The sequence below is a fragment of the Phoxinus phoxinus genome (genome assembly GCF_949152265.1).
Source record: "Phoxinus phoxinus genome assembly, chromosome: 14".
NCBI lineage: Eukaryota > Metazoa > Chordata > Actinopteri > Cypriniformes > Leuciscidae > Phoxinus > Phoxinus phoxinus.
In genome coordinates, this window is record NC_136889.1 from 33,804,431 (window position 1) to 33,831,869 (window position 27,439).

Genomic DNA, 27,439 nt, shown 5'->3' on the forward strand with positions numbered 1-27,439 from the left:
TGCTGATGAAAGCAAAGCTCACACTTGTAGTTAATATGTATGTATGTATGTATGTATTATTTTTTAAAGGGATAGTTCAACCAAAAATGAAAAAAAACTGTCATCATTTACTCCCCCTTATGTCGTTCAAACCAGTAAGACTTTCGTCCATCTGTGGAACACAAATATCACTTTGACGCTTCAAAAAGTTCATAAAGATATCGTATAACTAATCTATATGAATTGAGCGGTTAAGTACAAATTTTGTTTAGTGACATGAACGCTTTATTTGAGGAAACGATTACATTTAGGCTTTTATACACATATAAACATTGATCAGCGAACATAAACAGAAGCTCAACATGCTTGACACTCGAGAATGAACCTCATTGGTTCTTGCTGAAGCTCAAACGTGATGCGTAACACGAGAATGAACCTCATTGGTTCTTGCTGAAGCTCAAACGTGCTGCGTAACACGACAATGAATCTCATTGGTTCTTGCAGAAGCTCAAACGTGATGCGTAACACGAGAATGAACCTCATTGGTTCTTGCTGAAGCTCAAACGTGATGCGTAACACGAGAATGAACCTCATTGGTTCTTGCTGAAGCTCAAACGTGATGCGTAACACGAGAATGAACCTCATTGGTTCTTGCTGAAGCTCAAACGTGATGCGTAACACGAGAATGAACCTCATTGGTTCTTGCAAAAGCTCAAACGTGATGCGTAACACGAGAATGAACCTCATTGGTTCTTGCAGAAGCTCAAACGTGATGCGTAACATGAGAATGAACCTCATTGGTTCTTGCAGAAGCTCAAACGTGATGCGTAACATGAGAATGAACCTCATTGGTTCTTGCAGAAGCTCAAACGTGATGCGTAACACGAGAATGAACCTCATTGGTTCTTGCAGAAGCTCAAACGTGATGCGTAACACGAGAATGAACCTCATTGGTTCTTGCAGAAACTCAAACGTGATGCGTAACATGAGAATGAACCTCATTGGTTCTTGCAGAAACTCAAACGTGATGCGTAACATGAGAATGAACCTCATTGGTTCTTGCTGAAGCTCAAACGTGATGCGTAACACGAGAATGAACCTCATTGGTTCTTGCAGAAACTCAAACGTGATGCGTAACATGAGAATGAACCTCATTGGTTCTTGCTGAAGCTCAAACGTGATGCGTAACACGAGAATGAACCTCATTGGTTCTTGCAGAAGCTCAAACGTGATGCGTAACACGAGAATGAACCTCATTGGTTCTTGCAGAAGCTCAAACGTGATGCGTAACATGAGAATGAACCTCATTGGTTCTTGCAGAAGCTCAAACGTGATGCGTAACATGAGAATGAACCTCATTGGTTCTTGCAGAAGCTCAAACGTGATGCGTAACACGAGAATGAACCTCATTGGTTCTTGCAGAAGCTCAAACGTGATGCGTAACACGAGAATGAACCTCATTGGTTCTTGCAGAAACTCAAACGTGATGCGTAACATGAGAATGAACCTCATTGGTTCTTGCAGAAGCTCAAACGTGATGCGTAACACGAGAATGAACCTCATTGGTTCTTGCAGAAACTCAAACGTGATGCGTAACATGAGAATGAACCTCATTGGTTCTTGCAGAAACTCAAACGTGATGCGTAACATGAGAATGAACCTCATTGGTTCTTGCAGAAGCTCAAACGTGATGCGTAACACGAGAATGAACCTCAATGGTTCTTGCTGAAGCTCAAACGTGCTGAGTAACACGAGAATGAACCTCATTGGTTCTTGCTGAAGCTCAAACGTGCTGAGTAACACGAGAATGAACCTCATTGGTTCTTGCAGAAACTCAAACGTGATGCGTAACACGAGAATGAACCTCATTGGTTCTTGCAGAAACTCAAACGTGATGCGTAACATGAGAATGAACCTCATTGGTTCTTGCTGAAGCTCAAACGTGCTGAGTAACACGAGAATGAACCTCATTGGTTCTTGCTGAAGATCAAACGTGATGCGTAACACGAGAATGAACCTCATTGGTTCTTGCTGAAGCTCAAACGTGCTGCATAACACGAGAATGAACCTCATTGGTTCTTGCTGAAGATCAAACGTGATGCGTAACACGAGAATGAACCTCATTGGTTCTTGAGAAGATCAAACGTGATGCGTAACACGAGAATGAACCTCATTGGTTCTTGCAGAAGCTCAAACGTGATGCGTAACAAGAGAATGAACCTCATTGGTTCTTGCTGAAGATCAAACGTGCTGCGTAACACGAGAATGAACCTCATTGGTTCTTGCTGAAGATCAAACCTGATGCGTAACACGAGAATGAACCTCATTGGTTCTTGCTGAAGATCAAACGTGATGCGTAACACGAGAATGAACCTCATTGGTTCTTGCAGAAGCTCAAACGTGATGCGTAACACGAGAATGAACCTCATTGGTTCTTGCTGAAGATCAAACGTGATGTGTAACACGAGAATGAACCTCATTGGTTCTTGCTGAAGATCAAACGTGATGCGTAACACGAGAATGAACCTCATTGGTTCTTGCTGAAGCTCAAACGTGATGCGTAACACGAGAATGAACCTCATTGGTTCTTGCAGAAGCTCAAACGTGATGCGTAACACGAGAATGAACCTCATTGGTTCTTGCTGAAGCTCAAACGTGATGCGTAACACGAGAATGAACCTCATTGGTTCTTGCTGAAGCTCAAACGTGCTGCATAACACGAGAATGAACCTCATTGGTTCTTGCTGAAGATCAAACGTGATGCGTAACACGAGAATGAACCTCATTGGTTCTTGAGAAGATCAAACGTGATGCGTAACACGAGAATGAACCTCATTGGTTCTTGCAGAAGCTCAAACGTGATGCGTAACACGAGAATGAACCTCATTGGTTCTTGCTGAAGATCAAACGTGCTGCGTAACACGAGAATGAACCTCATTGGTTCTTGCTGAAGATCAAACCTGATGCGTAACACGAGAATGAACCTCATTGGTTCTTGCTGAAGATCAAACGTGATGCGTAACACGAGAATGAACCTCATTGGTTCTTGCAGAAGCTCAAACGTGATGCGTAACACGAGAATGAACCTCATTGGTTCTTGCTGAAGATCAAACGTGATGTGTAACACGAGAATGAACCTCATTGGTTCTTGCTGAAGATCAAACGTGATGCGTAACACGAGAATGAACCTCATTGGTTCTTGCTGAAGCTCAAACGTGATGCGTAACACGAGAATGAACCTCATTGGTTCTTGCAGAAGCTCAAACGTGATGCGTAACACGAGAATGAACCTCATTGGTTCTTGCTGAAGCTCAAACGTGATGCGTAACACGAGAATGAACCTCATTGGTTCTTGCTGAAGCTCAAACGTGATGCGTAACACGAGAATGAATCTCATTGGTTCTTGCTGAAGATCAAACGTGATGCGTAACACGAGAATGAACCTCATTGGTTCTTGCAGAAGCTCAAACGTGATGTGTAACACGAGAATGAACCTCATTGGTTCTTGTTGAAGATCAAACGTGATGCGTAACATGAGAATGAACCTCATTGGTTCTTGCTGAAGCTCAAACGTGATGCGTAACACGAGAATGAACCTCATTGGTTCTTGCAGAAGCTCAAACGTGATGCGTAACACGAGAATGAACCTCATTGGTTCTTGCTGAAGATCAAACGTGATGCGTAACACGAGAATGAACCTCATTGGTTCTTGCTGAAGCTCAAACGTGATGCGTAACACGAGAATGAACCTCATTGGTTCTTGCAGAAGCTCAAACGTGATGCGTAACACGAGAATGAACCTCATTGGTTCTTGCTGAAGATCAAACGTGATGTTTAACACGAGAATGAACCTCATTGGTTCTTGCTGAAGCTCAAACGTGATGCGTAACACGAGAATGAACCTCATTGGTTCTTGCTGAAGCTCAAACGTGATGCGTAACACGAGAATGAACCTCATTGGTTCTTGCAGAAGCTCAAACGTGATGCGTAACACGAGAATGAATCTCATTGGTTCTTGCAGAAGCTCAAACGTGATGCGTAACACGAGAATGAACCTCATTGGTTCTTGCAGAAGCTCAAACGTGATGTTTAACACGAGAATGAACCTCATTGGTTCTTGCTAAAGATCAAACGTGCTGCGTAACACGAGAATGAACCTCATTGGTTCTTGCTAAAGATCAAACGTGATGCGTAACACGAGAATGAACCTCATTGGTTCTTGCTGAAGCTCAAACGTGATGCGTAACACGAGAATAATCCTCATTGGTTCGTGCTGAAGCTCAAACGTGATGCGTAACACGAGAATGAACCTCATTGGTTCTTGCTGAAGATCAAACGTGCTGCGAAACACGAGAATGAACCTCATTGGTTCTTGCAGAAGCTCAAACGTGATGCGTAACACGAGAATGAACCTCATTGGTTCTTGCTGAAGCTCAAACGTGCTGCGTAACATGAGAATGAACCTCGTTGGTTCTTGCTGAAGCTCAAACGTGATGCGTAACACGAGAATGAACCTCATTGGTTCTTGCTGAAGATCAAACGTGCTGCGTAACACGAGAATGAACCTCATTGGTTCTTGCTGAAGATCAAACCTGATGCGTAACACGAGAATGAACCTCATTGGTTCTTGCTGAAGATCAAACGTGATGCGTAACACGAGAATGAACCTCATTGGTTCTTGCAGAAGCTCAAACGTGATGCGTAACACGAAAATGAACCTCATTGGTTCTTGCTGAAGATCAAACGTGATGTGTAACACGAGAATGAACCTCATTGGTTCTTGCTGAAGATCAAACGTGATGCGTAACACGAGAATGAACCTCATTGGTTCTTGCTGAAGCTCAAACGTGATGCGTAACACGAGAATGAACCTCATTGGTTCTTGCAGAAGCTCAAACGTGATGCGTAACACGAGAATGAACCTCATTGGTTCTTGCTGAAGCTCAAACGTGATGCGTAACACGAGAATGAACCTCATTGGTTCTTGCTGAAGCTCAAACGTGCTGCATAACACGAGAATGAACCTCATTGGTTCTTGCTGAAGATCAAACGTGATGCGTAACACGAGAATGAACCTCATTGGTTCTTGAGAAGATCAAACGTGATGCGTAACACGAGAATGAACCTCATTGGTTCTTGCAGAAGCTCAAACGTGATGCGTAACACGAGAATGAACCTCATTGGTTCTTGCTGAAGATCAAACGTGCTGCGTAACACGAGAATGAACCTCATTGGTTCTTGCTGAAGATCAAACCTGATGCGTAACACGAGAATGAACCTCATTGGTTCTTGCTGAAGATCAAACGTGATGCGTAACACGAGAATGAACCTCATTGGTTCTTGCAGAAGCTCAAACGTGATGCGTAACACGAGAATGAACCTCATTGGTTCTTGCTGAAGATCAAACGTGATGTGTAACACGAGAATGAACCTCATTGGTTCTTGCTGAAGATCAAACGTGATGCGTAACACGAGAATGAACCTCATTGGTTCTTGCTGAAGCTCAAACGTGATGCGTAACACGAGAATGAACCTCATTGGTTCTTGCAGAAGCTCAAACGTGATGCGTAACACGAGAATGAACCTCATTGGTTCTTGCTGAAGCTCAAACGTGATGCGTAACACGAGAATGAACCTCATTGGTTCTTGCTGAAGCTCAAACGTGATGCGTAACACGAGAATGAATCTCATTGGTTCTTGCTGAAGCTCAAACGTGATGCGTAACACGAGAATGAACCTCATTGGTTCTTGCAGAAGCTCAAACGTGATGTGTAACACGAGAATGAACCTCATTGGTTCTTGTTGAAGATCAAACGTGATGCGTAACATGAGAATGAACCTCATTGGTTCTTGCTGAAGCTCAAACGTGATGCGTAACACGAGAATGAACCTCATTGGTTCTTGAGAAGCTCAAACGTGCTGCGTAACACGAGAATGAACCTCATTGGTTCTTGCTGAAGATCAAACCTGATGCGTAACACGAGAATGAACCTCATTGGTTCTTGCTGAAGATCAAACGTGATGCGTAACACGAGAATGAACCTCATTGGTTCTTGCAGAAGCTCAAACGTGATGCGTAACACGAGAATGAACCTCATTGGTTCTTGCTGAAGATCAAACGTGATGTGTAACACGAGAATGAACCTCATTGGTTCTTGCTGAAGATCAAACGTGATGCGTAACACGAGAATGAACCTCATTGGTTCTTGCTGAAGCTCAAACGTGATGCGTAACACGAGAATGAACCTCATTGGTTCTTGCAGAAGCTCAAACGTGATGCGTAACACGAGAATGAACCTCATTGGTTCTTGCTGAAGCTCAAACGTGATGCGTAACACGAGAATGAACCTCATTGGTTCTTGCTGAAGCTCAAACGTGCTGCATAACACGAGAATGAACCTCATTGGTTCTTGCTGAAGATCAAACGTGATGCGTAACACGAGAATGAACCTCATTGGTTCTTGAGAAGATCAAACGTGATGCGTAACACGAGAATGAACCTCATTGGTTCTTGCAGAAGCTCAAACGTGATGCGTAACACGAGAATGAACCTCATTGGTTCTTGCTGAAGATCAAACGTGCTGCGTAACACGAGAATGAACCTCATTGGTTCTTGCTGAAGATCAAACCTGATGCGTAACACGAGAATGAACCTCATTGGTTCTTGCTGAAGATCAAACGTGATGCGTAACACGAGAATGAACCTCATTGGTTCTTGCAGAAGCTCAAACGTGATGCGTAACACGAGAATGAACCTCATTGGTTCTTGCTGAAGATCAAACGTGATGTGTAACACGAGAATGAACCTCATTGGTTCTTGCTGAAGATCAAACGTGATGCGTAACACGAGAATGAACCTCATTGGTTCTTGCTGAAGCTCAAACGTGATGCGTAACACGAGAATGAACCTCATTGGTTCTTGCAGAAGCTCAAACGTGATGCGTAACACGAGAATGAACCTCATTGGTTCTTGCTGAAGCTCAAACGTGATGCGTAACACGAGAATGAACCTCATTGGTTCTTGCTGAAGCTCAAACGTGATGCGTAACACGAGAATGAATCTCATTGGTTCTTGCTGAAGCTCAAACGTGATGCGTAACACGAGAATGAACCTCATTGGTTCTTGCAGAAGCTCAAACGTGATGTGTAACACGAGAATGAACCTCATTGGTTCTTGTTGAAGATCAAACGTGATGCGTAACATGAGAATGAACCTCATTGGTTCTTGCTGAAGCTCAAACGTGATGCGTAACACGAGAATGAACCTCATTGGTTCTTGCAGAAGCTCAAACGTGATGCGTAACACGAGAATGAACCTCATTGGTTCTTGCTGAAGATCAAACGTGATGCGTAACACGAGAATGAACCTCATTGGTTCTTGCTGAAGCTCAAACGTGATGCGTAACACGAGAATGAACCTCATTGGTTCTTGCAGAAGCTCAAACGTGATGCGTAACACGAGAATGAACCTCATTGGTTCTTGCTGAAGATCAAACGTGATGTTTAACACGAGAATGAACCTCATTGGTTCTTGCTGAAGCTCAAACGTGATGCGTAACACGAGAATGAACCTCATTGGTTCTTGCTGAAGCTCAAACGTGATGCGTAACACGAGAATGAACCTCATTGGTTCTTGCAGAAGCTCAAACGTGATGCGTAACACGAGAATGAATCTCATTGGTTCTTGCAGAAGCTCAAACGTGATGCGTAACACGAGAATGAACCTCATTGGTTCTTGCAGAAGCTCAAACGTGATGTTTAACACGAGAATGAACCTCATTGGTTCTTGCTAAAGATCAAACGTGCTGCGTAACACGAGAATGAACCTCATTGGTTCTTGCTAAAGATCAAACGTGATGCGTAACACGAGAATGAACCTCATTGGTTCTTGCTGAAGCTCAAACGTGATGCGTAACACGAGAATAATCCTCATTGGTTCGTGCTGAAGCTCAAACGTGATGCGTAACACGAGAATGAACCTCATTGGTTCTTGCTGAAGATCAAACGTGCTGCGAAACACGAGAATGAACCTCATTGGTTCTTGCAGAAGCTCAAACGTGATGCGTAACACGAGAATGAACCTCATTGGTTCTTGCTGAAGCTCAAACGTGCTGCGTAACATGAGAATGAACCTCGTTGGTTCTTGCTGAAGCTCAAACGTGATGCGTAACACGAGAATGATCCTCATTGGTTCTTGAAGAAGCTCAAACGTGATGCGTAACACGAGAATGATCCTCATTGGTTCTTGCTGAAGCTCAAACGTGATGCGTAACACGAGAATGAACCTCATTGGTTCTTGCTGAAGCTCAAACGTGCTGCGTAACATGAGAATGAACCTCGTTGGTTCTTGCTGAAGCTCAAACGTGCTGCGTAACACGAGAATGAATCTCATTGGTTCTTGCTGAAGCTCAAACGTGATGCGTAACATGAGAATGAACCTCATTGGTTCTTGCTGAAGATCAAACGTGATGCGTAACACGAGAATGAACCTCATTGGTTCTTGAGAAGCTCAAACGTGATGCGTAACACGAGAATGAACCTCATTGGTTCTTGCTGAAGCTCAAACGTGCTGCATAACACGAGAATGAACCTCATTGGTTCTTGCTGAAGCTCAAACGTGATGCGTAACACGAGAATGAACCTCATTGGTTCTTGCTGAAGCTCAAACGTGCTGCATAACACGAGAATGAACCTCATTGGTTCTTGCTGAAGCTCAAACGTGATGCGTAACACGAGAATGAACCTCATTGGTTCTTGCTGAAGCTCAAACGTGATGCGTAACACGAGAATGAACCTCATTGGTTCTTGCAGAAGCTCAAACGTGATGCGTAACACGAGAATGAACCTCATTGGTTCTTGCTGAAGATCAAACGTGCTGCGTAACACGAGAATGAACCTCATTGGTTCTTGCAGAAGCTCAAACGTGATGCGTAACATGAGAATGAACCTCATTGGTTCTTGCTGAAGCTCAAACGTGCTGCGTAACACGAGAATGAACCTCATTGGTTCTTGCAGAAGCTCAAACGTGATGCGTAACATGAGAATGAACCTCATTGGTTCTTGCTGAAGCTCAAACGTGATGCGTAACATGAGAATGAACCTCATTGGTTCTTGCTGAAGCTCAAACGTGATGTGTAACACGAGAATGAACCTCATTGGTTCTTGCTGAAGCTCAAACGTGATGCATAACACGAGAATGAACCTCATTGGTTCTTGCTGAAGATCAAACGTGATGCGTAACATGAGAATGAACCTCATTGGTTCTTGCTGAAGCTCAAACGTGATGCGTAACACGAGAATGAACCTCATTGGTTCTTGCTGAAGCTCAAACGTGATGCATAACATGAGAATGAACCTCATTGGTTCTTGCTGAAGCTCAAACGTGATGCGTAACACGAGAATGAACCTCATTGGTTCTTGCTGAAGCTAAAACGTGCTGCATAACACGAGAATGAACCTCATTGGTTCTTGCTGAAGCTCAAACGTGATGCGTAACATGAGAATGAACCTCATTGGTTCTTGCTGAAGCTCAAACGTGATGCGTAACATGAGAATGAACCTCATTGGTTCTTGCTGAAGCTCAAACGTGACGCGTAACATGAGAATGAACCTCATTGGTTCTTGCTGAAGCTCAAACGTGCTGCGTAACACGAGAATGAACCTCATTGGTTCTTGCTGAAGCTCAAACGTGCTGCGTAACACGAGAATGAACCTCATTGGTTCTTGCAGAAGCTCAAACGTGCTGCGTAACACGAGAATGAACCTCATTGGTTCTTGCTGAAGCTCAAACGTGCTGCGTAACACGAGAATGAACCTCATTGGTTCTTGCTGAAGCTCAAACGTGCTGAGTAACATGAGAATGATCCTCATTGGTTCTTGCTGAAGCTCAAATTTGATGCGTAGCACGAGAATGAACCTCATTGGTTCTTGCTGAAGCTCAAACGTGCTGCGTAACATGAGAATGAACCTCATTGGTTCTTGCTGAAGCTCAAATTTGATGCGTAGCACGAGAATGAACCTCATTGGTTCTTGCTGAAGCTCAAACGTGCTGCGTAACATGAGAATGATCCTCATTGGTTCTTGCTGAAGCTCAAACATGCTGCGTAACATGAGAATGAACCTCATTGGTTCTTGCTGAAGCTCAAACGTGCTGCGTAACATGAGAATGATCCTCATTGGTTCTTGCTGAAGCTCAAACGTGCTGCGTAACACGAGAATGAACCTCATTGGTTCTTGCAGAAGCTCAAACGTGATGCGTAACACGAGAATGAACCTCATTGGTTCTTGCTGAAGCTCAAACGTAATGCGTAACATGAGAATGAACCTCATTGGTTCTTGCTGAAGATCAAACGTGATGCGTAACACGAGAATGAACCTCATTGGTTCTTGCTGAAGCTCAAACGTGATGCGTAACACGAGAATGAACCTCATTGGTTCTTGCTGAAGATCAAACGTGATGCGTAACACGAGAATGAACCTCATTGGTTCTTGCTGAAGCTCAAACGTGATGCGTAACACGAGAATGAACCTCATTGGTTCTTGCTGAAGATCAAACGTGATGCGTAACACGAGAATGAACCTCATTGGTTCTTGCTGAAGCTCAAACGTGATGCGTAACACGAGAATGAACCTCATTGGTTCTTGCTGAAGATCAAACGTGATGCGTAACACGAGAATGAACCTCATTGGTTCTTGCTGAAGCTCAAACGTGATGCGTAACACGAGAATGAACCTCATTGGTTCTTGCTGAAGATCAAACGTGATGCGTAACAGGAGAATGAACCTCATTGGTTCTTGCTGAAGATCAAACGTGCTGAGTAACACGAGAATGAACCTCATTGGTTCTTGCAGAAGCTCAAACGTGCTGCGTAACACGAGAATGATCCTCATTGGTTCTTGCTGAAGCTCAAACGTGCTGCGAAACACGAGAATGAACCTCATTGGTTCTTGCTGAAGCTCAAACGTGATGCATAACATGAGAATGAACCTCATTGGTTCTTGCTGAAGCTCAAACGTGATGCGTAACACGAGAATGAACCTCATTGGTTCTTGCTGAAGCTAAAACGTGCTGCATAACACGAGAATGAACCTCATTGGTTCTTGCTGAAGCTCAAACGTGATGCGTAACATGAGAATGAACCTCATTGGTTCTTGCTGAAGCTCAAACGTGATGCGTAACATGAGAATGAACCTCATTGGTTCTTGCTGAAGCTCAAACGTGACGCGTAACATGAGAATGAACCTCATTGGTTCTTGCTGAAGCTCAAACGTGCTGCGTAACACGAGAATGAACCTCATTGGTTCTTGCTGAAGCTCAAACGTGCTGCGTAACACGAGAATGAACCTCATTGGTTCTTGCAGAAGCTCAAACGTGCTGCGTAACACGAGAATGAACCTCATTGGTTCTTGCTGAAGCTCAAACGTGCTGCGTAACACGAGAATGAACCTCATTGGTTCTTGCTGAAGCTCAAACGTGCTGAGTAACATGAGAATGATCCTCATTGGTTCTTGCTGAAGCTCAAATTTGATGCGTAGCACGAGAATGAACCTCATTGGTTCTTGCTGAAGCTCAAACGTGCTGCGTAACATGAGAATGAACCTCATTGGTTCTTGCTGAAGCTCAAATTTGATGCGTAGCACGAGAATGAACCTCATTGGTTCTTGCTGAAGCTCAAACGTGCTGCGTAACATGAGAATGATCCTCATTGGTTCTTGCTGAAGCTCAAACATGCTGCGTAACATGAGAATGAACCTCATTGGTTCTTGCTGAAGCTCAAACGTGCTGCGTAACATGAGAATGATCCTCATTGGTTCTTGCTGAAGCTCAAACGTGCTGCGTAACACGAGAATGAACCTCATTGGTTCTTGCAGAAGCTCAAACGTGATGCGTAACACGAGAATGAACCTCATTGGTTCTTGCTGAAGCTCAAACGTAATGCGTAACATGAGAATGAACCTCATTGGTTCTTGCTGAAGATCAAACGTGATGCGTAACACGAGAATGAACCTCATTGGTTCTTGCTGAAGCTCAAACGTGATGCGTAACACGAGAATGAACCTCATTGGTTCTTGCTGAAGATCAAACGTGATGCGTAACACGAGAATGAACCTCATTGGTTCTTGCTGAAGCTCAAACGTGATGCGTAACACGAGAATGAACCTCATTGGTTCTTGCTGAAGATCAAACGTGATGCGTAACACGAGAATGAACCTCATTGGTTCTTGCTGAAGCTCAAACGTGATGCGTAACACGAGAATGAACCTCATTGGTTCTTGCTGAAGATCAAACGTGATGCGTAACACGAGAATGAACCTCATTGGTTCTTGCTGAAGCTCAAACGTGATGCGTAACACGAGAATGAACCTCATTGGTTCTTGCTGAAGATCAAACGTGATGCGTAACAGGAGAATGAACCTCATTGGTTCTTGCTGAAGATCAAACGTGCTGAGTAACACGAGAATGAACCTCATTGGTTCTTGCAGAAGCTCAAACGTGCTGCGTAACACGAGAATGATCCTCATTGGTTCTTGCTGAAGCTCAAACGTGCTGCGAAACACGAGAATGAACCTCATTGGTTCTTGCTGAAGATCAAACGTGATGCGTAACACGAGAATGAACCTCATTGGTTCTTGAGAAGCTCAAACGTGATGCGTAACACGAGAATGAACCTCATTGGTTCTTGCAGAAGCTCAAACGTGATGCGTAACACGAGAATGAACCTCATTGGTTCTTGCAGAAACTGCTGAAGCTCAAACGTAGATGAACAAAAGTCTTACGGGTTTAGAACGATGTTAGGGTGAGTAAATAATGACTGAATTTTCATTTTTGGGTGAGCTATCCCTTTAAGATTCAATCAAGATACTTCAATCGGACCTAAATTTTATGATGATGAAGCCCGATCAAACGATCAATTGATGACTGAGCCATCAATCTTATAAACTGATTGTTTGGTTGCATGTAAACATAGTGTGAGGGACTCTACAAGGCTTTTTACATTGTGCTTAACCCCGGTTTATTTTAATTTTAAACACTGCTTATAAGGTAAGGGAAATTATTAGCAATGTGAAACATGAAGCAAGAACTTACCTAGGATTTTTTTACCCTGTGTTTTAGAAACACCCAGGTTAGCTATTTCTAATGTGAAAAGTTCTTATGAAGAAATCTCACCCTTCCTGAATAAGAAGAAATATGATGAACATAATTCCCTCTTTTCTGAGCACACATGCTTCATTACAGTTCATAACTACAGAGTGGGATTCAGATCTACCGCTGGTTGTCTGCATTTCCACAGTGTTGATGCTCATTTCACGGTTTCATTTCAGGCTACAAGCTGAAATCAACGATTAAGACGTTTAAATTAATTTCCTCGGCTCAAAACTGACTTTCAACCACCAGGGAGTATATGAACCCTTTGTGCAACTCTAACATGAAGGCTGCAGAAAGACATGCTGTCAGTGTTTGGAGATGGTGTGATTCAGTAAGTGTTGTGTGTGCCCTCATGTGGTGACAGACGATACAGCAGAGCTTCATCACACTGACACCAGCAGAACATCCCTCTGTGCTGAAGAACAGTGAGTTTACTGCGTTAAATGAAACCATTTCCCTCCAATCGAAAATACTCTAAACTCTAAACAACCACTCACAAACAATCTTTGGTATTCTAGTTAATAGCGTGTCTGAAATACAGCAAAAAAAAAAAAAAAAATTCTTTTGTTTTTTCAGAAACGGCACATTTGGTTGAGCTTTGTTTTGTGATTTCACTGTTTTATGCTTTTGTGTTGTGAAATCTTCCATGTGTAATACTCTCAAAAAGCAAATAATTTTTTACAGGTTGAATCTCTACAAAAGAGTTCATAAATTGTAAATGGATGACATGACATGGAATATTATAAACATAATTATGCAACTTTTTTACAACTGTGCAAGCAGATTTCTTTTAATCTCAAATTAATTTAACCCTCTGGGGTCGGCAAATGCGCGGGCGTGTTCTGCTGTTTTTTTTTACATAGCAGCAACATAGACTTAAAATACTCCGTCATATATGGTCATACAGACTTAAGAAATATGAAAAAATAATCTGTGAGATGTCTATTTTTGTATGTGTCCACTTACAATCAAAACAAAACGTTGTGCTTTTGTAAAATAAAGAAATTAAACAGGGTGTGCTTTCTGCCTCTCCGTCTCGTGAACTTTTTTTCTTGAGCACGTCTCTAAACAAACAAAACTCAGCGAATACTTGTCACACATTTATGAGCTCTATATATTTATAAACATTTAAGTGTGCAGTTTTAAATGATCTGATTCAAAATGAAAACAAATATTCTGTTTAAGTAATTTGTATACAACCAACAAGATATCCAGTTTCTCAAACCCTTGCTCACTAGTTTTAATGTGACCACACCCACACGCGCAAAACATATAGAGAACCCAGAGGGTTAATGCAACGCTATTTTTAATATTTGTTCAATCATTAATTTCATCAAATTAATTTGTCATACCACACTGAATTACTGTAGTAATTGCAAAAGTTTTAAACTCTGCTCTCGCTAGATTGTCCAGCAGTGAAAACCAAATGTTGATTAGCAGCACAGAACACTGTCTACACCAGCCGCTGTATTTGACATGACTTGCAGCTGTCCACACTGAACATGTCAAAGCGTCCATATGATAATCCACAGTCAACTACACAAATATGTGTGTGGTTACCTCATCATTATTACCCCGGATGTGATTTCAGTTTAACAACACCACATATCAAGCAGGCTTTTTAAAATATGATGCGAAACATCCTCACTCACCATCATTACACAGAGGTCCTCCGTAAGTGGTCATACTGCAGTCGCAGCTGAAGCCCTCCCACTGCTGGAGACAGACGCCCTGGTTCCCACAGGAGTCCTCCTGACAGGTCGTGCTGGGCCCTACAGGAACACCGTCAGACATCAGGCGCCGCAAACACACTTTATTACACTCATAATGTAATTGTCACAAGATGAAGAAAAAGATAAAGACAGGATTTATTAAAGGCGAAACAGCGTGCACTAACATAAACAACTGATGCGTGAACGAGGAGGAACTGAAATACACAGTGGTGATGAACTGAACGATGAGCCGCTGAGATTAATGGTTAGTGTCCATGGCAACAGATGAGTGGCGGGAAACAAAGACAAAGAACACATGTGACTGATGAATACAAACTAAAATATACTTTTAAAATTATGTTATTACATGATGCTTTGTTATTAACGCATTAACTACTATAAAACCAAACTTGGTCCCACTTTATACTGAGTGTCTTTAACTGAGTGTACTAACATTTAAATGAATAATTAGATTTTTTTTTAATAAAAGGAATATAATACAAAGAGAAAAACATGCAAAGATACCAACTTTTACCAAAAAGATGTGGTACAATAATGTTGATGGAGAATACTGATTTAAGTAAATCAATAAATATAAATACTTAAATATTATTACATGCAAGCGTGTTTGATATATGGACATGTTTTTGAATCCCATTCCAGGGGGCGCTGCCGAGCCCCTCTGCCACGCCCGGGTACCAGCTTCAGCGCGGCCCTGATGGCCGCGGGTTCTGACATTTGTGCAAAGTTTCAAGAGTTTTTGAGCACGTTAAGGCCCCCAAAAGTGCCCAAAAGGTAGTAAAATAATAATAATAATAAAGAAGAAGAAGAAGAATCCTAAGGAAAACAATAGGGCCTTCTCCTTTTCAAGGCTTGGGCCCTAATAAATATTAAGTAAGTGAGTAAATATGCACAGCATAAATGATGAGAGACCATATTAATCGGGAAGAATTGTATGTCTCACACAAATATTTGGTTCCACTTTATTTCGATAGTCCACTTTAGACGTTCTACTAACTATAAGTAACTTTACAACTACATGTCAACTAACTCTCATTAGTGTATTAATAGCCTGTAGTAGACTGTCAGTAGATTGTTAGGTTAGGGTTCGGGTTAGGATAATTAGTTGACTTGTAGTTGCAAAGTTAATAGTCAGTGTTGGAGGACTAACAAAATAAAGTGTTAGCAGATATTAAACAGACAGTCTACTAATTCTCTAATGAAAGTTAGTTGACATGTAGTTGCAAAGTTACTTATAGTTAGTAGAATGTCTAAAGTGGACTATCAAAATAAAGTGTTACCAAAAACAACCACACATTTTAAGAGTAGTTTTCAGTGGAGTACAAGTCTTCAGTGCATGTTTAGGGTGTTAGCGGCACAAGATGTTCTGATAAGTATATCGTCCGGGACACAGACCACTATATGAGAGATACGTCCTTTAAAGACCCCCTGCAGTCAATCATTTCATCCCTTAAAATTGGAATCTTTGATCACCAAAATTACATATTTTCCTTGAAAAAAATTTCTTCATGGCTTAAAATATCTTGAATGTAACTCGACACCCTTGCCTAATTTAGTATGCGCAGTTCTATGAATATGCAAATGAGCCCCGCCTCCACTCACTCACTCACTCAGAGATCCACTGGTTGACGATCACACGTTGATCTGATTGGTTATAAGGTAGTGTGTGACGTCAGAAACACCAGCGATTTCAAACCGTGTGTTTGAGACTGTCTTTGGTTCACTGCAGTTTTAAGCAGAAAATACTCAGCAATGCTGTCCACTTATGAACTTACACATGGCTTGTGTTAAAGCAGATTAATAACACCACATACACACATAAACTACATTAAACGCTGGATTTACACCACAGGGGGACTTTAAAAAGTGCTCTTGAAGCTCTGATTGGCTAAGGCCACGCCTCCAACTTACTATAATACACATTTATACTCAGAGCCTGTTTACACCTGCTCACTTCATGTGACTGATCGGATAGCTATCTGATTTGTCTGATTTGCCACATCCATCACCAAAAACGCATTGAATCGGTAATTGGGACCTGTGAATGGTTTTTCCCAGGTTTTGGTCACATCTAAGATGCAATCCTGGAATACTGGTGATTAGAAAGTTCCCATCCAGTCATTTAATGGTGCAGCTGTCTCAAGCAAAAAAAAGATTGGATGGTACTAACCTTTGGCAAACCCAGTAAAAATGTGGTAAAATTTGGCAAACCCAGTTATTATTTCATCCTCAAAAGCGCTCTTGGTTTCTTCATTCCAGATGGACCAATAAAAAACACTTGTGCCCTTACGCATGGTGTGCTTCTCAATACCCTAATGACATGTCACATGAATATCTTAATTAACATTTAACAACATGCAGGCATACGGTTCCCTTGTGCACAACTTCTTCCTCCACCTTGTTTCCTTTGCTTACATGTTGCCCTTGAATCTTAAGAGAGAGAGAGGAGCAAGGACGCAAGGAAAGGAAATGAGAATTCATCAATAATGAATTGAGAAACACCCAGATACAGTACGAGGAGCGAGGACTTCCGAACAAGGACAAAGCAGCTGCCAAGAAAAAGGTCAATGTGTCATTTATGTAAAATAGGAATGTAATGAAAACAGAATGAAATATGCATGTTTGTGGTTTAACACTGTCTATGTAAAGTAGATTTCATGCAGCAACTCAGCAGAAATCATTCTATCCATTTAAGAGTGTTTCCGGCAGACACTGAAGACTTCTGCATTTGCATGAGACATAATGAACATCTATGGCATGACAGACACAACTCATCTCTTGACAACAGCAATAATACTGAGAGTGTAGAATGCTTACTGAGGGAAACTGAGTAAACCACGGGCCGTTCACACGACACTGTTTTCAACTAAAAATGGAAGAGACTTTTTATGCGTTTTGGTCATTCATTTACAGGCATTTCGGTGGCCTGGAAACACAAACTTTTGAAAACTGGTTTCAAAATGCTTTTGAAACTTAACACTCTTATCTCCGTATAAACTACAAAAAAAAAACGCAAGTCTGTGAAAACCGTAGTCTATAGGCTTTTTTTTTTTTTTTAATGGATACAGATATTAACAGTAAGAAAAGGGGGGGGTTACATACATGAAGGGAGGTATTGGCAAAATTTCACCAGTAGTAAGTCAGTCTTACCAATAAGAACCTACTACAAGATTTGGAATTTGAACATGTTCAAATGTTAAAGGTGCTATGTGTAGTTTTTCAACTAAAATTAATCAATTTTGTATTGCTTGTGTGTGAAGGGGTTGTAATCTCACAATAAAATGATCCATTTGGCGGGTTTTGCTATTACCTCTGAAAGCAAGTATTCCTATTTCTAAGGCTCCGGGTCGCATTTGTCGCGAAATCCAGTGCCGTGACTGAGACCAGCATGCACTCCCGAGCGTCTCGCCTCTCGCCTCGTCTACTGACTTTGCACTCAACAGCGACGACACTGCAACTTTATGACATGGAGTCTGCTAATACTAAGAAACGACCTGATCCCAGCACAACACAGACTCCAACACAAACTCCACATAATAATAAGAAACAAAAAAAGCATGCGCACGAGCACTCGCTTGTAAACGTATTGGTTGCAATCTGAAACATCACCGCTAGATGCCGCTGAAAAATACACATAGCCCCTTTAAAAGTCACCTTAATTAATACAAATTATACGTTTTAACCACTTGGTGGAACTGGCAGACGTTCCCTTAGGCATTCTTTGCCGTGGTAGCACGACAAAGCCTTCTTAAGTATAAATATGCAGCTATATCACGTATGTGATTTAGAATTAATATTTCATGTCGATATACAATGGTTACATAACTGTTTAAACTTGTGGTATTGATATCTTGTGCTAACTTTAAAGGATAATTCCGGTATTTAACACCTTGAGTCTATATTGTAGTTTGTTTTGGATGAACAAGAGTGGTGGACAACATTTTTTTGACAATGGTTCCTCTCTCGAGTTTTTGACTATAATAGAATTGGCCATGGACCCATTTAACATGGGTCCATGGTCTCAGTCACGGCACTGGAATTCACTAATCACTCGGTGAGTTTAACAGTTTTGTAAACGAACATTATTGGCTGTTTTAATGACATTTTCGGACATGCGCATTGACTCCAATGTTAAATGGGTCCATGGCCAATTCTATTATAGTCAAAAACTCGAGAGAGGAACCATTGTCAAACAAATGTTGTCCACCACTCTTGTTCATCCAAAACAAACTACAATATAGACTCAAGGTGTTAAATACCGGAATTATCCTTTAAACTAACTTTACAGAGCTCCGATAGCCGAGTCGGGAGCATTTCCATTGTGTTGTGGCTTGATTTTGTCATGCTGTGGCTTGTTTTATTTGTGTTATTTATTATTTCTGTTATGTTGTGAACTTATGTTTGCTTATTGAATTGCGTTGTGTTGTACACTAGTGGGCCACCATACCCCTGTGGACATTTAAGTAATAATGTATCTAGACTCCGCAGGCCATGGTTGCAAAATAAACCCTGAGAGGGTGATCAGATCTTCTAGCATCAATAATTATTGCATTATTCTGCATATTACAGAGAAAGAAAAAAGATGTTTTCACCTTCACATCCTCTCTCAATCTGTCCAACACAGGCCAGTGCTTCTGACATCAGGTCTGGCAAACGGCCGTTCAGATCCACAGATGCCAAACAGCCTTGAAATCCTTCCTTTGCGTGAACTAACTTGGGTAAATCTTTGTACATCTCTTCGGGAACACCAGCAATATAAAGATCACCTACAAAGAGAGACAAAAAAGAGAGAGCATAATGTTCATAATGATATAGATAAATAGAAAACTAGAAAAAATACAATATGGTGCAAAAGTTCATTATTTCAGTAATTGAACTTAAAAGGTGAAACTAATATATTATATTACACTCATTACATGCAAAGTGAGATATTTCAAGCCTTTATTTGTTATAATTTTGATGATTATGGCTTATAATATATTAGTTTCACCTTTTAAGTTGAATTACTGAAATTAATGAACTTTTGCACCATATTGTATTTTTTCTAGTTTCACCTGTACTTTGTTAACATCCCACTCATCCTCTCTCTCTAAACTTTAAAATGAAATCAGTTCACACAGGAACATAATATATTATGCATTTATTATTGTATAAAATTAATTTGTGGATCTAAAAAATATTTGTAATTGATAAAACCCTTTGTCACAGCGGCTGTATGAATTGACAAGTTACAATAACACTAATGAGAAATGTACCTTTTAAGTCGAGGTGTTTGGCCCCCACAGTGCTCTGGGTGGTGACTTTGGTGTCGATTTTGACAGTGTGCAGGTTATTTGTTTCTCTGGAGATAATGACATTGTGCCACTGGTTGTCATTGAGAGGTTTGTTTGAGTTTCCTTTGATGAGATGAGCACCGTTTCCCAGATCTGAGACGTAGTGCAGGTAGCTAAACAAAGATGTAACATCCATTATCAGGTGCAAGCTGAATACACTTTACCAATATGGAAAAGAAAAATCACAAACAAGATCTCTGGGTAACACTTTAGAATAATGGTCCATCATTAATAAGTATCTATGCAGGAAGTAATGCAGGACTAATGAGTAGTTCTACATTAACACTTCAGCTACTACTATTAACTAATATAGAAACAAGCTTAACTAATCAGTAAGTAATTGAAAATTTAAGAGATAGTTCCTTATAAGGTAATCAATATTTGCTTAATGAGATAAGCCTCATTAATAACTATTAACTAACTGACAAATTATAAAGATCATTATCGTGTGTCTGAGACAGAATCAGTCATCAATTTTACTCTGAATGTAGTCATAAAATGCATCATTACTCAAGTGTTACCTAGCCACTATGCAGGAACTACTAGTGATCTGGACCATTATTTTAAAGTGAAAAACATATTTTTTCACTTTAAAATAATGGTCCAGATCACTAGTAGTTCCTGCATAATGACTAGGTAACACTTGAGTAATTAGTGATGCATTTTATGACCTTTTATTTTTTTTTAAATACAATTGCTAACGTGTCAGACAAGTTAATGTTGTGATTAGTAATTAATTAGTAATTCTTTATAATTTGTCATAATTACCTATTAGTTCTTAATGATGCCAATCTCACTAAGTAATTATTGATTACCTAATAAGGAACTATCTTAGTCCTAAATTTGATATTACTTACTGATTAGTTAAGCTTGTTTCTATATTAGTTAATAGTAGTAGCTGAAGTGTTAATGTAGAACTACTCATTAGTCCTGCATTACTTCCTACATAGTTACTCATTAATGACGGACCATTATTCTAAAGTGTTACCGATCTCTGTAATATCACTGTATCAATATCAATATAAAAACACATGATAATCAACCAATTTCGGTTGACAAGGAATCTGCAAATATTATAATGCATTTGAACGTACATTATGAATATCTTTATAATGCATTGTACATAAAGTCATTATGTAACATTTATGTTTAGTTCAGTTTAGGTTCAGTGTGTTTTAGTTTGGTTCTCACTGCTTCTGTTAGCCTGTGTTCCTAGTTAGTCTCCATAGTTGTTAATTTAAGTTACGCACCTGTTCTGTTTTACGTTGATTACTCACCCTTATAGTTAAACCCTCAGTTTCAATTGTTCAGTTTTCCAATATCGTTTATGATTATGTGTTTGAGTTTCTGTGACTTCTCGAGTGCTTCCCTACCTGCTTATTCATCATCATGGTTTCATTACAGCCACTCATACATGACAGAATAACGCACCAAGGATAGACTTTTTTAGCTGTGTGGTTTTCTTGGTGTGTCTTCCTGGTGAATAACGGATCTCCATGTGCCCCCCTCCGGACCCAGAGCCCAGCCAGCCACTGCCCACACACTGCACGGAGCTAACGCCAGAGGCCATCACAGCTGAGACCCCGAGCCTGCCGTGCTGCACATTGAGGATAAAGAGGATTGAGACAAGAACCGCCCTGGAGCCCGAGCCAAAGGAAAAGTCTTGACCAGGTGTGTGAGGCGGCTACATCGTCAATACCAGTGGGAGTTTATTGGAGTACGAGGTCATGGAATTTGAGGGGGGTGTTTCCCTGCGTCTCCCATCCCTGCTGTTCCTGTCCAGCTCCAAGTCTCCTGTGTCTCCACTGGTCCTGCCCATGTCCAAGTCTCTTGTGTCTCCACTGGTCCTGCCCATGTCCAAGTCTCCTGTGTCTCCACTGGTCCTGCCCATGTCCAAGTCTCCTGTGTCTCCACTGGTCCTGCCCATGTCCAAGTCTCTTGTGTCTCCGCTGGTCCTGCCCATGTCCAAGTCTCCTGTGTCTCCACTGGTCCTGCACAGAGATCCCACCCAACCTCCCTCTCCTACCTTCTCTTTCAATGACTACCAGTTCCTCGGCCTGACTATGCTGTTTGCCTTCAGTCCCTCTGCTCCTCCTCTGTTTGTTCCACTCTACTCCACTGATCCGCCTCAGGTTTTCCAGTCTCCAGCTCCGCATCAGCCCAAGGATCCCCTGGTTCCGCCTCCAGTCACCAAGCCCATCATTCCATCTCTGCTCAGTGACCAGTCGGCTCCACCTTGACTCATCCCTCCCTCTGCCCCTGGGACCATCACCCTTTCGGCTCCCCCTTGGTCAGACATTGTTCTACGTACGCCAAGTACTTCCGGGTCTCCAGCTGCACCTCGACCCTCCACCCCTTCGGCTTTGTCAGGCTCTGCCTTCCCTCCGGCTCCACCTTATTCCTCAATCCCAGCGGCTGGCACCCTGACTCCACCTCGGATGCTCCACCTGAACCTTCAGCGTCGCTCGGCCCCATTAGCTCTTGGCTCCTCCCTCCATCGACTCCACTATGGGCCATCATCCTGGCTGTCATCCTGCTTCTGACTTCTCTAGCACTGTCCTGCATGTTTGTTTGTTAAATAAAGACGGTTCCTGTTTATTCATCGTTGTGCATTCATTACAGCCACTCATACGTGACACTTTAAGTAAGTGTTATCATATTTTTCTATACACTGTCAGCTCAATATCTCTGTCTCAATGCCTCTATTATGTTTCCCGATCTGTTGAAGGGCAAACCTCTGAGAAATAAAATCACTGGTTAGAGATGAATATTTTCAATTCTGATAGCACTTCGACTTTCAATTATATGGATGATTTTAAAGATCTAAATATAAATAGGTCTATCCATCCATCCATTTTCTTCCGCTTATCCGGGGCCGGGTCGCGGGGGGAGCAGTCTAAGTAGAGATGCCCAGACTTCCCTCTCCCCAGACACTTCCTCCAGCTCTTCCAGGGGGACACCGAGGCATTCCCAGGCCAGCCGGGAGACATAGTCCCTCCCGGTGGGACGCGCCCGGAACACCTTCCCAGGAAGGTGTCCAGGAGGCATCCGGAACAGATGCCCGAGCCACCTCAGCTGACCCCTCTCGATGTGGAGGAGCAGCGGCTCTACTCTGAGCTCCTCCCAAGTGGCCGAGCTCCTCACCCTATCTCTAAGGGATCACCCAGCCACTCTGCAGAGAAAGCTCATTTCGGCCGCCTGTATCCGGGATCTTTTTCTTTTGGTCATGACCCAAAGCTCATGACCACAGGTGAGAGTAGGAACGTAGATTGACCGGTAAATCGAGAGCTTCGCCTTGCGACTCAGCTCTTTCTTCACCACGACAGACCGGTACATCGACCGCATTACTGCAGCAGCTGCACCGATCCGTCTGTCAATCTCCCTTCCATCTTTCCCTCACTCGTGAACAAGACCCCAAGATACTTAAACTCCTCCACTTGAGGCAGCAACTATCCACCAACCTGAAGTGGGCAGGCCACCCTTTTCCGACTGAGGACCATGACCTCGGATTTGGAGGTGTTGATTCTCATCCCAGCCGCTTCACACTCGGCTGCAAACCGTCCCAGTGCATGCTGAAGGTCCTGGTTTGAAGGGGCCAGCACGACAACATCATCCGCAAAGAGCAGAGACGAAATCGTGTGGTCCCCAAACCGGACACCCTCCGGCCCCTGGCTGCGCCTAGAAATTCTGTCAATAAAAATTATGAACAGAACCGGCGACAAAGGGCAGCCCTGCCAGAGTCCAACATGCACCGGGAACAAGTCTGACTTACTGCCGGCAATGCGAACCAAGTTCCTGCTCCTGTCGTATAGGGACTGGATAGCCCTTAGCAAAGGGCCCCGGACCCCATACTCCCGGAGCACCCTCCACAGGACACCACGAGGGACACAGTCGAATGCCTTCTCCAAATCCACAAAGCACATGTGGATTGGTTGGCCAAACTCCCATGAACCCTCCAGCACCCTGTAGAGGGTATAAAGCTGGTCCAGTGTTCCACGACCGGGACGAAAACCGCACTGTTCCTCCTGAATCCGAGGTTCTACTATCGGCCGTATTCTCCTCTCCAGTACCCTGGCATAGACTTTCCCAGGGAGGCTGAGAAGTGTGATCCCCCTGTAGTTAACACACCCTCCGGTCACCCTTCTTAAAAAGAGGGACCACCACCCCGGTCTGCCATCCCAGAGGTACTGTCCCCGACCGCCACGTGATGCTGCAGAGACGTGTCAGCCAAGACAGCCCCGCAACATCCAGAGACTTGAGGTACTCAGGGCGGATCTCATCCACCCCCGGTGCCTTGCCACCGAGGAGTTTCTTGACTACCTCGGTGACTTCAGCTTGGGTGATGGACGAATCCACCTCTGGGCCCTCAGCCTCTGCTTCCTCAATAGAAGACGTGACGGCGGGATTGAGGATATCCTCGAAGTATTCCTTCCACCGTCCGACTACATCCCCAGTTGAGGTCAACAGCTGCCCACCTCCACTGTAAACAGCGTTGGTGGGGCACTGCTTCTCTCTCCTGGGGCGCCGGACAGTTTGCCAGAATCTCTTCGAGGCCAGCCGGTAGTCCTTCTCCATGGCCTCACTGAACTCCTCCCAGGCCCGAGTTTTTGCCTCCACAACCAGCCGGGCTGCACTCCGCTTGGCATACCGGTACCTGCCAGCTGCCTCAGGAGTCCCACAAGCCAACCAGGCCCGATAGGACTCCTTCTTCAGCTTGACGGCATCCCTTACTACCGGTGTCCACCACCGGGTTCGGGGATTGCTGCCTCAACAGGCACCGGAGACCTTACGGCCACAACTCCGAGAGGCTGCTTCGACAATGGAGGTGGAGAACATGGTCCACTCGGACTCAATATCTCCAGCCTCCCTCAGGATCCGGTCGAAGTTCCGCCGGAAGTGGGAGTTGAAGATCTCTCTGCCAGGAGACTCGGCCAAACGTTCCCAGCAGACCCTTACAGTACGCTTGGGTCTGCCGAGTCTGTCCAGCTTCCTCCCCTGCCATCGGATCCAACTCACCACCAGGTGGTGATCAGTTGACAGCTCCGCCCCTCTCTTCACCCGAGTGTCCAAGACATACGGCCGGAGGTCAGATGAAACGACCACAAAGTCGATCATCGCGTGTACTGATGGACACCCTTATGCTTGAACATGGTGTTCGTTATGGACAAACTGTAACTGGCACAGAAGTCCAATAACTGAACACCGCTCGGGTTCAGATCAGGGGGGCCGTTCCTCCCAATCACGCCCCTCCAGGTGTCACTGTCGCTGCCCACGTGGGCGTTGAAGTCCCCCAGTAGAACGACAGAGTCCCCAGTCGGAGCACTTTCCAGCAACCCTCCTAGAGACTCCAAGAAGGCTGGGTACTCTACACTGCCGTTTGGCCCGTAGGCACACACGACAGTGAGAGACCTATCCCCGACCCGTAGGCGCAGGGATACGACCCTCTCGTTCACCGGGGTAAACTCCAACACATGGCGGCTGAGCTGGGGGGCTATAAGCAAACCCACACCAGCCCGCCGCCTCTCACCATGGGCAACTCCAGAGTGGTGAAAAGTCCATCCTCTCTCAAGAAGGGTGGTTCCAGAGCCCAAGCTGTGCGTAGAGGTGATCCCGACTATCTCTAGTCGGAACCTCTCAACCTCACGCACAATCTCCGGCTCCTTCCCCGCCAGCGAGGTGACGTTCCACATCCCTAGAGCTAGTTTCCGTGTCCAGGGATCTCGGGTTGTCGAGATCCCAGCCTTTGACTGCCGCCCGATCCTCTAAGCACCGGCCCCTTATTGTCCCTCCTGCAGGTGGTGAGCCCACGGGAAGGCGGCCCCACGTCGCTCTTTCGGGCTGAGCCCGGCCGGACCCCGTGGGGAGAGGCCCGGCCACCAGGCGGTCGCATACGAGCCCCAACCCTGGGCCTGGCTCCAGGGTAGGGCCCCGGCTGCGCCATGCCGGGCGACGTCACGGTTCTTATTTTGTTGTCCATCATAAGGGTTTTTGAACCGCTCTTTGTCTGACCCGTCGCCTAGGACCTGTTTGCCTTGGGAGACCCTACCAGGGGCATATAGCCCCGGACAACATAGCTCCTAGGGTCATTCGGGTACTCAAATATACATCATCATGCGATTTGAGTAAATAGGTCTAATATAATAATAATAATAATTGGAAAATTATTACTAACCTGTGCACATTGATACATTTCCATACTTAGAAATGTTGCTCTTTTTTTTAATTTGCAAGGATTATAAAATATTTTGGAAGGGAATGAAGATATTGAATGAATGATTGGATTAATAAATTTATTATTACATTCACTTAAACCATGAGAACTAAGAGCATCTAACTGTAATGCTCATGTCTGTTTCTCCATAACGTACCCCTTAACCAGCTCTACAGCTATGAAATCATTTCCATCTCCACTATTAAACAGGATGAGTCCGTCGGATGAGGTGGTCTTGAACTGGAAGAACAGGTGCATGGAGTAGTACGCCTGTAGTGTGCTCAGAGTCACATAGCTTGAGCAGGACTTGAAGGTCACTGGATCTGCAATGATGTTCTTAAATCCGATCACAGCGTTCACTTCACAGTAGTCAATGTCTCCGTTCTTGCAGAGGTCGATGTACGGCTTGCCATTAAATGTCAGACTCTGGAGATGCCCAATGAAGTTGGAGGGCATGACGGGTTGGTAGCGTTTCTCTGTAATGATCCCCGTCTCTATGTTATGAAACTCCAGCTGTGTGTGGTCACCTGGTATCTCTCCTGTTTCATGGCAGAGTGTTGAGAAAAATTAAAGGTTTATTTCATGTGGATCATAAAAAGGCCAACAAACTCCAACTAGGCCTATCATGTGATTAGTTTATCAACTTATCATACAATATATGGACGTGACCTTGATCACTTTTGCGGACCTCAATAATGCCTATTGTAGGGCTTTTCACACTTGAAATAGTTAATCACTGTAAACCCTGGGTTATCTTGCTTCATGTTTCACATTGCTCATAATTTACCCGGGGGTTAACAATAAATCCTGGGTGTTCATTCACTGTAGTTTCAAACTGTACATTCCAGAACCCAGGGTTAAAATCCTTATTTGCATATTTGCGGTGACAGTGTCACTGATTGGACGAACACCGCATCCAATATGTTTATATAAATGGTTCAGCATTGCATGTCCTCATATGATAAATTGCAGACATTACTATCAAGTTTATCCTCAACAGACTTTTTGGATTATAAAGGTGAGAATGAGTCTTATC

General features: G+C 43.3%; 1 protein-coding gene across 4 annotated transcripts in view; it reads right to left on the bottom strand.

Annotated features, from left to right (window-relative positions):
* LOC307010241 (neurexin-1a-like) overlaps positions 1-27,439 on the bottom strand; it is a 152,395-nt gene that overhangs the window by 35,198 nt on the left and 89,758 nt on the right. For all 4 annotated transcript variants that reach the window (XM_079634756.1, XM_079634753.1, XM_079634755.1 and 1 more), the window contains 4 exons: positions 26,561-26,942; positions 20,115-20,305; positions 19,452-19,625; positions 14,779-14,898 (listed from right to left, as the gene is read on the bottom strand). In XM_079634756.1, the coding sequence (XP_079490882.1) occupies positions 14,779-14,898; positions 19,452-19,625; positions 20,115-20,305; positions 26,561-26,942 (867 nt within the window). The remainder of the gene's footprint in view (positions 1-14,778; positions 14,899-19,451; positions 19,626-20,114; positions 20,306-26,560; positions 26,943-27,439) is intronic.